Source organism: Leucopleurus acutus, assembly GCF_964270905.1.
Source record: "Leucopleurus acutus genome assembly, chromosome: 7".
Classification (NCBI taxonomy): Eukaryota; Metazoa; Chordata; class Mammalia; order Artiodactyla; family Delphinidae; genus Leucopleurus; species Leucopleurus acutus.
In genome coordinates, this window is record NC_139150.1 from 31494471 (window position 1) to 31507750 (window position 13280).

The 13280-nt window shown below is 36.9% G+C and overlaps 1 protein-coding gene across 1 annotated transcript in view; it reads right to left on the reverse strand.

Annotated features, from left to right (window-relative positions):
• Positions 1-13280, reverse strand: part of TMEFF1 (transmembrane protein with EGF like and two follistatin like domains 1) — a gene marked incomplete at its 5' end in the record, with an annotated part of 92503 nt that overhangs the window by 43300 nt on the left and 35923 nt on the right. Inside the window, 3 exons of the mRNA XM_082843199.1 lie at positions 889-985; positions 3169-3195; positions 6806-6935. Coding sequence (XP_082699325.1) covers positions 889-985; positions 3169-3195; positions 6806-6935 — 254 coding nt within the window. The remainder of the gene's footprint in view (positions 1-888; positions 986-3168; positions 3196-6805; positions 6936-13280) is intronic.

Here is a 13280-nt window from a genome sequence, read left to right on the forward strand (position 1 = left end):
ATTCACAGTGAAAATACATATAAGTAAGAAAGAACATGCAAATCTCTATAAAATAAGTGCTGTAAAATATGCACTAAGGGAAAATTGAGGAAGTGAAGAAGATCCATTTGTGTTACATAAGGTCCTAAAGACAGCATTAAAGCTTTTAGAATCACCTATGCAAAAAGCAAGCACCACAGAGAATTGAAAGAAAGTTGAGACTGGGAATAAACAAACAGGAACCTGATGAAAGGAGGAAACAAACATAACTGTGTTGATGAGGTCTATATTGTTACTACTCCACCAAACAACACCCTTCTCACAGGGAGTGCACAGGAAATTGGACAGGCAATGCTGTCCAGCTACAAAACCCACCTGAGTGAAGGCTGAACATGAGTGAGAAAATAAAACAAAATGTCAATCAGTGCAGCTGAGATTTCCAGAAATAATTTTTACTTATTATATAATATTTACTTACTATCTCTAAAATTTTGAATGTTTTGAATTTTTCTTAATACACTGAAATACATGAAAAGTTTGTGTATAAAAATGCAAGTTAAGAAAAACTGTTTATCATTGATACTAGTTAAAAATATAATAGTAAGATAATTCCAAATAAGAGCAATTCTGATGAATAAAATTAGCACTTGGTATAAAATATGTAAAACTATCAGTGAAAAAAAGGCAGTGGTAAAATGAAAAAAATTATAAATGGATTTCCATTCTAAAACACTTAAATAGCTATAGTATTATATCAATTTAAAAGACAGTAGACTAGCATTAAACAAAAAAAACATAGACGGCACACACAAAATACACAGAAGCAAATTAGATGATACCTTTCTATAATATAATGATGCTGATAATTAACCTCCAAGTAAGTGTATCCCCTTCCCTCAATCAACTCACCCAACATTTTCTGCATCTTCATCACACTCAGCTTTATATTTGCAAGGTCCACACTTGGAGTGTTTTCTGTGAACTTCTGCCCCTGACCCTTCCTCTTCTGTTTAAAAAGAAAAATTAAATTTTCAACCAAAAGTTGGGATCCTTTCCAGATATGCTTCATGTTTTCAGCAGCCATTATCCTATTTCTGGGGAAAATGTACCCAAGCTCTTGAAAAAAATCAGTTCCAAAAATCTATCAATGCTTGAGTCCAAAAATGTTGTCAGTACAAGAGTACAACATATGCTGTGAAAAAAAAAAAAGTATTGGGGCTAGAAAAATAATCCCTTAACCTATGTACAACGGAACAGTATGCTAGATTTGGTTGATTCTTTAAAAGAATTACCATAACATTAAATAAGAGAGAGGAAAAAAAAACACGAGCCAATAAATTTAGTCCAGTTATTACCCTATTGAAATAGCCTGTGCAATCCAGGTTAGCAAATAAGTGATTAAACAAAGCAGAGTCTAACCACTACCTTTTCGTCACATCAGTTTCACACCTGCCTTAAAAATTATCTCCAAATTTTGAAAAGGAAAGGGGTCTATTTACAAAGGACTTGCCCTTTTCTACTTTACCACCTAGCACAGCCAGCAACACCCAGAATACAGAAGGGTATGCGTCTCCTATGACCCAGCACAAAACAACAGTGCATACCACCAGCCCCCAACTCAGCTCATATCCCACATTTAGGGAACCCTATACTCCTGGGTCTTAACTAGAGTGGATCCTATCCTGATAACCTCAAACTGGGCAGGGAGATCAGTTCCGAAGCCAAATTAGGGATTACAGTTTACTCAAGGGATTTCCCAGTCTGGTTTGGGAAAGCACACCTTACTGAGGGGGTGTCAATCAGCAGAGAAGATGTTGTAAGGAAAGCACACACAAACCTAAGTGCCTGTTTGGTACTATTATCAAACTCGCCATTTTGTGTGTCTGCCTACACTTTAAGTAGAAATCCTCCCCAAATTCTAATGAATACTCCCGAAACAATTCCAGGGAGCATAATCCTAAGTATTTCTAAGGCCTCAGAAACATAATGAGATCTAGAAATCATACAGCCACCATGAGCTCACTAAAGTTTGTATATTAATCTGAGCAAACCACTTAGCCTTTCTAACTCATACTCCCTAAAAAAAAATTGCCAACAACCAACATCCTCAGGGCAAGATATCCAGTATTTGTACCATATAAGCAAATCTGGAGATCAACTTCCACTTCTTTAACATAGTAACAATGACAGTTTCCTAACTGAATATCTGTCCACAGGGGCTGGACCACATGACCCTTTAAAGTCCTTTCCAGCTCTAAGATCCAGAATTTATGATCTCATCCTTCACACATAATCACGAAGTTTCTGCTTGAACATGCCCATTTAAATTAAATTCTATTGTTGGTCAGTTTAAATCTTTTTTTTTTTTTTAAGGTCAAACTGTCATCCTTGAAATTCTTTCTCAGAACAGTTCTTCTACTCTCTAGGTGACCTTCAAAGTCCCTTCCAACTCTAAAATGTTAGGATTCTATGAAATGTAGAAGGGTGGAGTAAGGTTTCAGATAGTACTGAAATGATCACAACTGTAGTTTTCATTTGCGTCAGTGTGAATTTTACCAGAGTATGTTTTTTCTTTTAGTGCATCCCCAGAGCACCTCAAACTTACTTTGCATACAGTGGATACTCATTAAGAATTACAGCCTCATTAGACCATGAAATAGATCAGTCATTCTCAATTCTAATAATTCAGAGTAAACTGAATTACCAAATATTAGTTTTTCAAACCGTTTTTAAATATTGTACCTTGAAAATTCCTTATGAGCAAAAATTTGTAAGCAAGGGATGGGAGAGTGTTACATATACTCTGGTCCAAGCTAAAATCATCTGGGGATGATCCTAAGGGGAGGGCACCTTGGTGTAACTTCAGTTTAACAGGAGCAACATTTCCCCTTTGTCTGACAACAAACCTATAATGAAAAATAAATGCAGGAAAAAAAGAATGCTAAGGGCTAAGGGGGATAGAGGGATTGGGGGTGATAGCTGAGGGGTACAGGGTTTCTTTCCAGGGTAATGAAAATGTTCTAAAGTTGGCTGTGGTGATGAATGTACAATTCTGTGAATATACTAAAAGCCACTGAATTACATACTTTCAATGGGCAAACTGCATGGTATGTGAATTTTATCTCAATAGGGCTGTTTTTAAAAAGTGAAAGAAAAAAAATACTTTTTTAAGGGGTATTTGAAACTTACCTCCCTCTCCAGATCCAGAACCATTATCTGAGAAGAAAAATAAAGAATGAATATGAATACTTTTACTGGAAATCTCATATTATCAAGTAGTAAAATTTCTTATCAAAAATCAAACTGTGGGGTTTCCCTGGTGGCGCAGTGGTTGAGAGTCCGCCTGCCGATGCAGGGGACACGGGTTTGTGCCCTGGTCCAGGAAGATCCCACATGCCGCGGAGTGGCTAGGCCCGTGAGCCATGGCTGCTGAGCCTGCACGTCCGGAGCCTGTGCTCCGCAACGGGAGAGGCCACAACAGTGAGAGGTCCGTGTACCGCAAAAATAAATAAATAAAATCAAACTGTGATATCCATTCTCATGTAGCCCCTTTTCTCATTTTTTCTGGATATCTAACAGTTTATTCTTATATACTTATTTTGTACCTTTCTTCAAATATAAATTACTTGGACACATAATCCATACCTCATATATCTTTGTAGCCCATTCAGGAAATACCCAGGTGCCTTGTACAGAGTAAAAACCAATAAATATTATAAAGTAAATGGCTAAATAGAAATAAATTTAAATAACTCACTTAAAAGGTAGAAGAAATTTTTAATTTTGTTGAAGCTTGAAAGGAATAAAGAATAAACTGCTTTTATTAGAAAGGGAGGAGAAGAGCTTTGGGTCTTGCTCCAAAAATCTTCTTCATTAAATCTGTGGATAACAGCCAAAAGCCAAAAGATATGAAAAGCCCCAAGGTTTAGAAGGAAAGAAGCTCAAGGTTGAGGTTTTCATATTACTGATGAAATTAACTTCCTCTAGGAAACCTCACCAGAAGGAATCTCACCAAGGTGTAGGTGAGAAACTTGTTACTAGTCAAATTAAAGAGCCTCCCTCAAAGTTACCAGCAAGAAGCCAGAGTAAATTGTAATTAATTTAAAATATGTATTTTATAATCCTAAAAGAACCAACATATGGCTCAGAGCATGCTGAAAAGAGGGCAATGGTGTGGTATCATAAGTGTGGAACAGAGATGGCAAGTGATGAACTTAACACTTTACCCAGCACTTTCTAGGGAGGAGGATTTCCTAGAGAATCCATTCCAGTTCTTCAAATAGTTCTCTAGAGTGGGAGACACCCTCAACAATATCGCTCCCTTACCCCCTTCCCTTCAATCTCCTGCAGACTATAATAAAAGTCCCAAACGTGGTAGAAACAGGAAGAACTGGGGAAAAAATACATATTTTATGTAGCATCCACTTCAACTCTTCATGGGATTTTATACAAAGTCTTACATTGTATTAATTTTGATTGATCAACCATAAAATAATTATATCTTCTCTGAGAAAGTAAAGAGGAAACAAGTAAAAGAGTAGAAAAAAAGACAAGGAAAAAGGGAACTCAAAAGTATTTTTATTACCAAACTTTGCTTAGGAAAACTCTCTTTTTCCCTTCTATTCCATATACATTGACTGGGTACTTATTATGTGTTAGACAACATACACATAATAAGTAAAAGGTAGATATAAACTGATAAATAAGACAGTTCCAGTGCATGACATACTTACTCCCAATCTTTTTTCCAACTAATGTCCAATTTTAATAAATATAATATCTCACACCTTCCTTAAGGGTCATTTAAAATTCTGAAATAAATTAAATATACTGTGACTATTCTGATAATGAGGTTGAGTTCTTCTTGTCAATCATATTTTCACTGGACGCACGCCTTCCCCTGCCCCAACCCTGGGATTATGATATACCTCCCTAGGCAGGATATAGTACTTTCCTGTGGAGAAACAGGATCTGGCCAAAGGCAGATGTGTTGGATAAATGAAAAACAGTACGATATTTACATAGAGATATGCACAAAGTGTGAATAAACTCTGCCAGGAGACACCAGAGAAGAAAGATTTCACAGAGTAGAAAAGGCTTAAGCTCAATCTTAAAGCATAAAAAAGTTCTCAAATAAGCAAAGGAGAATGTTGTTCCTAGCACAGGGAATAGGACCAACACCAGACCAAATGACATGAACAACTCTGGCCCCAGCCAGAAGATAACAAAATCAATACAGCACCTTATAGCTTAGCTCATTCAATTCTCACTTAACCCCAGGAGATGACATCCATCACAATTTAGGTATGTAACTGGGGCTCAAAGCAGCTAAGTGACTTGTGTAAGGTCATACAGTAAACAAGAGCTGGAGTTACTTTAAAGCCAAGTCTTGTAACCCTAGTGCAGTGCTCTTTCCAGCTCTTTCCACTCTGCCTCCCAATGCTTAATATTCACTGCTTATCAAAGCAGTTGGTATCTTAAACTTCTCATAAAGGATGCATAATTAATTGGGGATTATAAAGAACTCCATATTCCTTTTTAATTACTAAATTAAGTCTGTGAAACATAATGTACTTAGAGAAGTGTATAAGAATCATATCAAATGATAGTCTATTGGCCTAAGAGCATCTAATTATTTAGTGTATGGAAAAGAATTTGGCCTTGCCCAAAGAGAGTTTTGGCCTTCGCCCTCAGCTTCTGGAAGGCAATCGATGTTTAGGAAGGGAGTTGACCACATCACACCTTAGGGTGGGACAAGCCACACTCAATACCCTTAGGGCAGGGGCTGGCCACACCAGAAATACCAACCACACAGTTCAGAGTGGGGGCTTTGAGTCATGTGGTATTAGTGTACCCAGAGTTTGAGATCAACCACATGGACCATCAATCAATTACACTTATGTAATGGAGCCCCAATAAAAACATAGGCACTGTAATATACAAGGAGAGAAAGGAAATGGAGTAATCGTATAAGAATAGTCTCCACCTTTACCGTTAACCTTCGTACAATAATTCTATTACAATACCTCACTCTGCATCCCTGCCCCCAAATACAAACGCAAGTAAGATACTAATATTAATGTCTTCCAAAATTAACCATTACCAATTCAGGAAGGAAAAGACAAGGAAGTAAATACAAACAATTGGGGGAGGTGGATGACTAGGGCTAGCAAACAGAAATGAAAAGATATAAAAAGAGAAGAGATTGGACAGAGATACATCCTGGGATGCCACTAATGACTTCCTATGGATACTCCCCACTCCTTCCCCATCCCCCAAGATAAAAATCAACAAAATGGATCCCATAGCATTTCCCAACCCAAATCTTATCCTGTCTTATATTCAAACCATAAGGCAAAAGATATGCAAAGTCCCCACCAAAAAAAAGCATTAAGCATTAAAAACGTCCTGAGAAGTAACAGTCAGTACAAGACTACCAGGGGTTAAAAAGCAACGTGAGGGCTTCCCTGGTGGCGCAGTGGTTGAGAGTCCACCTGCCGATGCAGGGGACACGGATTCGTGCCCCGGTCTGGAAAGATCCCACGTGCCGCGGAGCGGCTAAGCCTGTGAGCCATGGCCGCTGATCCTGCGCGTCCGGAGCCTGTGCTCCGCAACGGGACAGGCCACAACAGTGAGAGGCCCGTGTACCCCGACCCCCCAAAAAAAAGCAACGTGAAATGGAGGCAAAAAAGAGCTCCCCCATTCCCCATATAATCATCACCAAATCCATACAGCAGTTTTGGGAATAAAGCTCTGACTGGAAACTTCCTCTTAAAAGTATGGGAGAACCATTTCTAACATTTTTTCAGAAGAATATCACACATACCAGAGTAGCATGGTCCCCTTGCTACTACTGTTATCTCTTTCTGGTGCTTACAAGCAGCCCTTCTGAGGAAGCATTCATTTTGGTACGTGTCCCCATTTGATCCACAGACAGGAATATAATTTGTATGGCACTGCAAAAGAAACAAAAATAAATTCTCAGACTAGGCATGAATATTAATAGTTCATTTCATATTCATGAATGCAATACCATAGTATTATGACATACTTCTACTACAAAAGAGTTTGTTCTTTTATTTGGTTTTTAAAAAGAAGAGTTATGCTTCTTTCTCATACCTTTTTTCACATTCATAATGAAAATTAACTATCAACTATCCATAAAAATGAGAATGAAAATCCCTATCCTATCTACATCATTTGCTTGTGATCCAGGGAGATAATATAAAAGGAAATGCTTGTCAATTTTGTCATGAGCACTAACGATGTAATGTCATTTCATTATTATCAAAATTCACTTATTCAATACGTCTAGTACACAAAGTCTCAAGGTAAATGCTATAGAAGAAAAATGAACTCTGTTCTCAGAGACCTTACGATCTTGTTAGCGAACCATATAAATAGGAAATACATATATATGATCATATACTAAATCAAAAGTGTAGACAATAAGTGTAATATCTAATACCTATTACTGTAAACTGAAGTATTCAAGAAAAGCCTCCTCAGAGAAAGTGAAATGTGAACTGGGCCTTGAAGGATTAGTAGATGAAAAGAAAAAAGATGATTCATGTTTGAGAAATGACACTGAATTGGTATGTTTAAAAAACTTTAACACTTCTAAATGTCAAAAATATCATAAAGAACTAAAGTTTTAAAATCTGGGGAAAATAGTATAATATGACATAACTTATTACTAAAAGAGAGACAGTACAAATTAATACAAAAGATAAATTTACAAAAAATAACAAATGGTCAATTAATATATAAAAAATGCTGAGTTTCACCAGCAATCAGAGTGGTACATGAAAACGCAATGCTATTTTTAGCTTATAAAGCTGGTCATTAGACAAACAAAAAATTCAATTTGGTGGACATACCAATATACCTGTTGTGCTAATTTAAACTGGCTCAATCTTTTGAGAACATAATTTAACAATACATTTCAAGAGTTCTAAAAAAGAAATGTGATTTTTTTTATCTAGAATTACACATTTAAGGATATATCTGAAGGAAACTATTGTAGATGAAAATTTATTACAGTCATTTCAAATAGAAATGTATTCATATCTAAAACATAAAAACAACCTAAATATCCAACAAGGCAATATTTATTTAAACCATGCTATCTCTGTTCAAGGAGTCACTGAGCATTACCCTTTATAAGAATACTGTGTGACAGAAAAAGATAACGTTAGGTGAAAAGTAGGTGATAATACCATATACGTAACTTCTGAGAATTTTGTGCCCTTTTTCTTTTTTTGGATGCGTTGGGTCTTTGTTGCTGCGTGCGGGCTTTCTCTAGTTGCGGCAAGCAGGGGGGTACTCTTCATTATGGTGCACAGGCTTCTCACTTTGGTGGCTTCTCTTGTTGCGGAGCACGGGATCTAGAGCACAGGCTCAGTAGTTGTGGCTCACGTGCTCTAGAGCGCAGGCTCAGTAGTTGTGGCGCACGGGCTTAGTAGCTCCGCGGCATGTGGGATCTTCCCAGACCAGGAATCGAAGCCGTATCCCTTGCATTGGCAGGCGGATTCTTAACCACTGCGCCACCTGGGAAGTCCCTGCCATTTTTAAATGTATTATCTAGTCCACAAAACTGAATGCAAATTTCTTAAATAATTCGATAATATAAAATAAAAATATAGCAAGAAAATAAATTACATATATATACACATATATCTCTCAATTATTTAGAAAAAATAAATATTCATAGAGTAAATCCTGGAAGAAAACACCAATAAATTTTTCACATTACTTGTCACCAGAGTTTTTTATTTCCATGTATATGGTTTTCTGTATTTCTCAATTTTTCTGCAATGAACAAGGCTTATTTTTATCATTTATTTACTTTTTAAAAAGTGGTCAACTTACTTTATGAATCATAAATATGGCATGCTACCCCAGGTCAAACACTGGTAAAAACAATTTCTAATAAAATATTTTGTAACCAAGTTGATTTGCTATACAATATCAGCCGACTCCTACATCAACTTTAGTTAAAATTAAAATGTTACTTTAGGATGCCTTCCTATACTCCTCTAATTCTTCAAGGATCACTTACTTTATTCTCTCCCCTAAAATGTACACAATAACTTGTATGATGTCTGCAGGAATCAATGTTACTCTGTAATTATACAATGTATAATTAGCAAAAAAGACCATAAGCTCCAAGATGTCAAATGCTAAGTCTAATGGACTTCTCAAGCCAACTCTTCACTCAACAAACATTTAATAACTTTCTAACGTAGTGCTTGCAAAGGTGCTAATATCGCCCCCTAGGGGTGGGTGCCCCAATGGAGGCATTTTTGGTTGTCATAATGAGAAAGGGACATTACTGTCATTTAGCAGATGGATTCCAATGGTGCTCGATGTACTGCAAAGGAAAGGATAGTTCCACACAACATACATACCATACAATTTCTGAATGCATCTCTAGCCATTCATGTAGGAACTATGGTAAGGCCATATACAAATAAGACTGTTCTAGCTTCTCCTAATAGCTTTTATTCTAGCATCCACCATACCTCTACTTTTTTGTTTTCAAATACTACTAGTATGAAATCGCTGCTGCTGATCTTTTTAAAAATCCAAATGTTCATTATAAGTAAATATAAGCATCTACTATATTGTCTTCTAGTGTAATCATGCCCAAACATTTACATTTTGAAATACTTTACTATAAATTACTTTCATTTCTCCTTTACATTGCAAGTGTATATTATAGTGATTTCTTTAATTATGTGTTTACGTAGGCTACATTGTATACAAATTTCATTTAAGAATAGAAAAGAAATGGAATATAAATTATTGGTTATAAAAAAGGGTTATTAAGTCTGATAGGGCTGAGAATCTATATGGTAATAGCTAAGATTTATTGAGGAGTTTCTATCTAGTAAACACTGGCTACAACTTTAAATGTCCTAAACTAACTTAAATATAACAATCCTGCAAAGCACATGACTTAGTGCTTAGAGCTGGGGCTCTGAAGCAAAATGCTGATTTCAAATCCTGGGTTGACCATCCGTATGACTATGGGCTAGCACCAGTGCCATTTCCCCTATCTGTAAAATGGTAATTATAATAGTATCTACCTAATAAAATTGTTATGAGGATTAAATAAGAGAAATCCATCTTTAGCATTTACATCTAGCCATAGTAAATTCTCAACAAACATCAGCTGGTTCTGCTACTGCTATTATCATTTCTGAGTCTTAAGTCTTGCCCAAGGTCACAGCTAACAAATGGAAGACCCACAACTCCTGACAAGTGATGTTCTCTAACCACTACACACCAGTTTTTCAGCAGGATCTCACTATATGTCACTTGGTGGTAGCGAGTAGGGGGCTTAAAACAGTGTAGGCAATGTCCCTGAAATGCAACCTAACGAGCACATACCACGGAGTGAGCACGAGATGGGAAAAGCAGACCTACAGTTCTTAGGCCAGCCTGTTTCCAGAAGTCTCTTTTAAAAGCCTCTCATTATGCTATGGAAAAATTAAGGGATTTCGGCAATTTTAACAACATACAACTTCTGACTTGCGCACTGACTCTAACCTAAGGTCTGCCTCCTCTATACTGCCACTCTTGCTGGGGGAAAGAACTCTCCCCTACACCTTCTCTTTAGCTGCAAGAGTGATTTGAAGTAGTTTACAAAGGTGCAGCAGTGTACAACTCTGCAGCCACATCCATTCAAGCATTTATTGTATACCTACTGTGTGTCAGGAACTGTGCTGAATACAATAAATAATATTAACAAAGTTGTGATGGATTAATTTCATGTGTCAACTTGACTGGGCCCCAGGGTGCCTAGATTAAATATTATTTCTGGATGTATCTGTGAGGGTGTCTCTGGATGACATTAGCATTAAATCAGTGGACTGAATAAATGCCCTCTCCAATGTGGGTGGCATCATCCAATCCACTGAGGGTCTGAATAGACCAAGAGGTGAACGAAGGGAGAATTAACTCTCTGCCTGACTGGTGAGCTGGGACCTTGGTCTTCTCCTGGTTCTCAGGCCTTTGGACTCAGACGGGGACTTATATATCAGCTCCCCTGATTCTCAGGCCTTCAGCCTTAGATTGGAACCACACCACAAGCCTTTCTGGGCCTCCAGCTTGCGGACTGCAGATTGTGGAACTTCTCAGTGTCCATAATTGAGTGAGCCAATTCCTTATAATCTCTTTCGCTCCTCTCTCTCTATATATATATATCCTGTTGGTTCTGTTTCTCTGGAGAACTCTGACTAATACAAAGGTCTAATAAGTGGACACAGTACCTAGCAAGAGCAGACACTAAAAAACTCAGGAAAAAAGACATAGGCCCAAGAACTCCAGTCAGAAGAACAAAGAGAAAGAAAGAAGAAAGAAAACAGGGAAAAAGCCATATGCACTCCTCTTTGTATATTACCCAGGTTTTAATGAAAAGATGCAATACTGATCATTTTTCTTTGTTCAACATTAATAAAAGCAGCTTTGTTTATATATGTGGCAAGATACAATAGCTCTTATCAACAGGCTGAACAAAACGATTTTAGAATTTTCAATCCTGTTATTATCTGTTAAAATGTGTTTAAATTATGTCCCAGAAAGCTTATATTAACACTGAAAGCATGAGGAATCATAAGGGTTTTTTTTTTTGAATTTTATATTTTATACAGCAGATTCTTATTAGTATCTCTTTTATATGTATTACTGTATACATATCAACCCCAATCTCCCAATTCATACCACCACCACCACCACCCTCCCCCCACTTTCTCCCCTTGCTGTCCATACTTTTGTTCTCTACATCTGTGTCTCTATTTCTGCCTTGCAAACTGGTTCATCTGTACCATTTTTCTAGATTCCACACACATTCGTTAATATACAATATTTGATTTTCTCTTTCTGACTTACTTCATTCTGTATGACAGTCTCTAGGTCCATCCACGTATCTGCAAATGGCACAATTTCATTCCCTTTTATGGCTGAGTAATATTCCACGGTATATATACATCTTCTTTATCCATTCGTCTGTTGATGGGCATTTAGGTTGTTTCCATGACCTGGCTACTGTAAATAGTGCTGCAATGAACATTGGGGTGCATGTGTCTTTTTGAATTACGGTTTTCTCTGGGTATATGCCCAGTAGTGGGATTGCTAGATCATATGGTAATTCTATTTTTAGTTTTTTAAGGAACCTCCATACAGTTCTCCATAGTGGCTGGATCAATTTACATTCCCACCAACAGTACAAAAGGTTTCTCTTTTCTCCACACCCTCCTCAGCATTTGTTGTTTGTAGATTTTCTGATGAGGCCCATTCTAACTGGTATGAGGTGATACCTCATTGTAGTTTTGATTTGCATTTCTCTAATTAGTGATGTTGAGCAGCTTTTCATATTTCTCTTGGCCATCTGTATGTCTTCTTTGGAGAAATGTCTATTTAGGTCTTCTGCCCATTTTTGGATTGTGTTGTTTGTTTTTTCAATATTGAGCGAGCTGTATGAGCTGTTTATATATTTTGGAGATTAATCCTTTGTGCATTGATTCGTTTGCAAATATTTTCTCCCATTCTGAGGGTTGTCTTTTTGTCTTGTTTATACTTTCCTTTGCTGCGCAAAAGCTTCTAAGTTTCATTAGGTCCCATCTGTTTATTTTTGTTTTTATTTCCATTACTCTGGGAGGTGGGTCAAAAAATATCTTGCCACAATTTATGTCAAAGAGTGTTCTTCCTATGTTTTCCTCTAAGAGTTTTATAGGGTCTGGTCTTACATTTAGGTTTTTAATCCATTTTGATTTGATTTTTGTGTATGGTATTAGGGAATGTTCTAATTTCATTCTTTTACATGTAGCTGTCCAGTTTTCCCAGCACCACTTATTGAAGAGACTACCTTTTCTCCATTGTATATCCTTGCCTCCTTTGTCATAGATTAGTTGACCACAGGTGCATGGGTTTATCTCTGGGCTTTCTATCCTGTTCCATTGATCTATATTTCTGTTGTTATACCAGTACCATATTGTCTTGATTACCGTAGCTCTGTAGTCTGAAGTCATGGAGTCTGATTCCTCCAGCTCCATTTTTGTCCCGCAAGATTGCTCTGGCTATTAGGGGTCTTTTGTGTCTCCATATAAATTTTAAGATTTTTTTGTTCTAGTTCTATAAAAATGCCATTGTTAATTTGATAGGGATTGCACTGAATCTGTAGATTACTTTGGGTAGTATAGTCATTTTCACAATGTTGATTCTTCCCATCTAAGAACATGGTATATCGCTCCATCTGTTTGTATCATCTTTAATTTCTTTCATCAGTGTCTTACAGT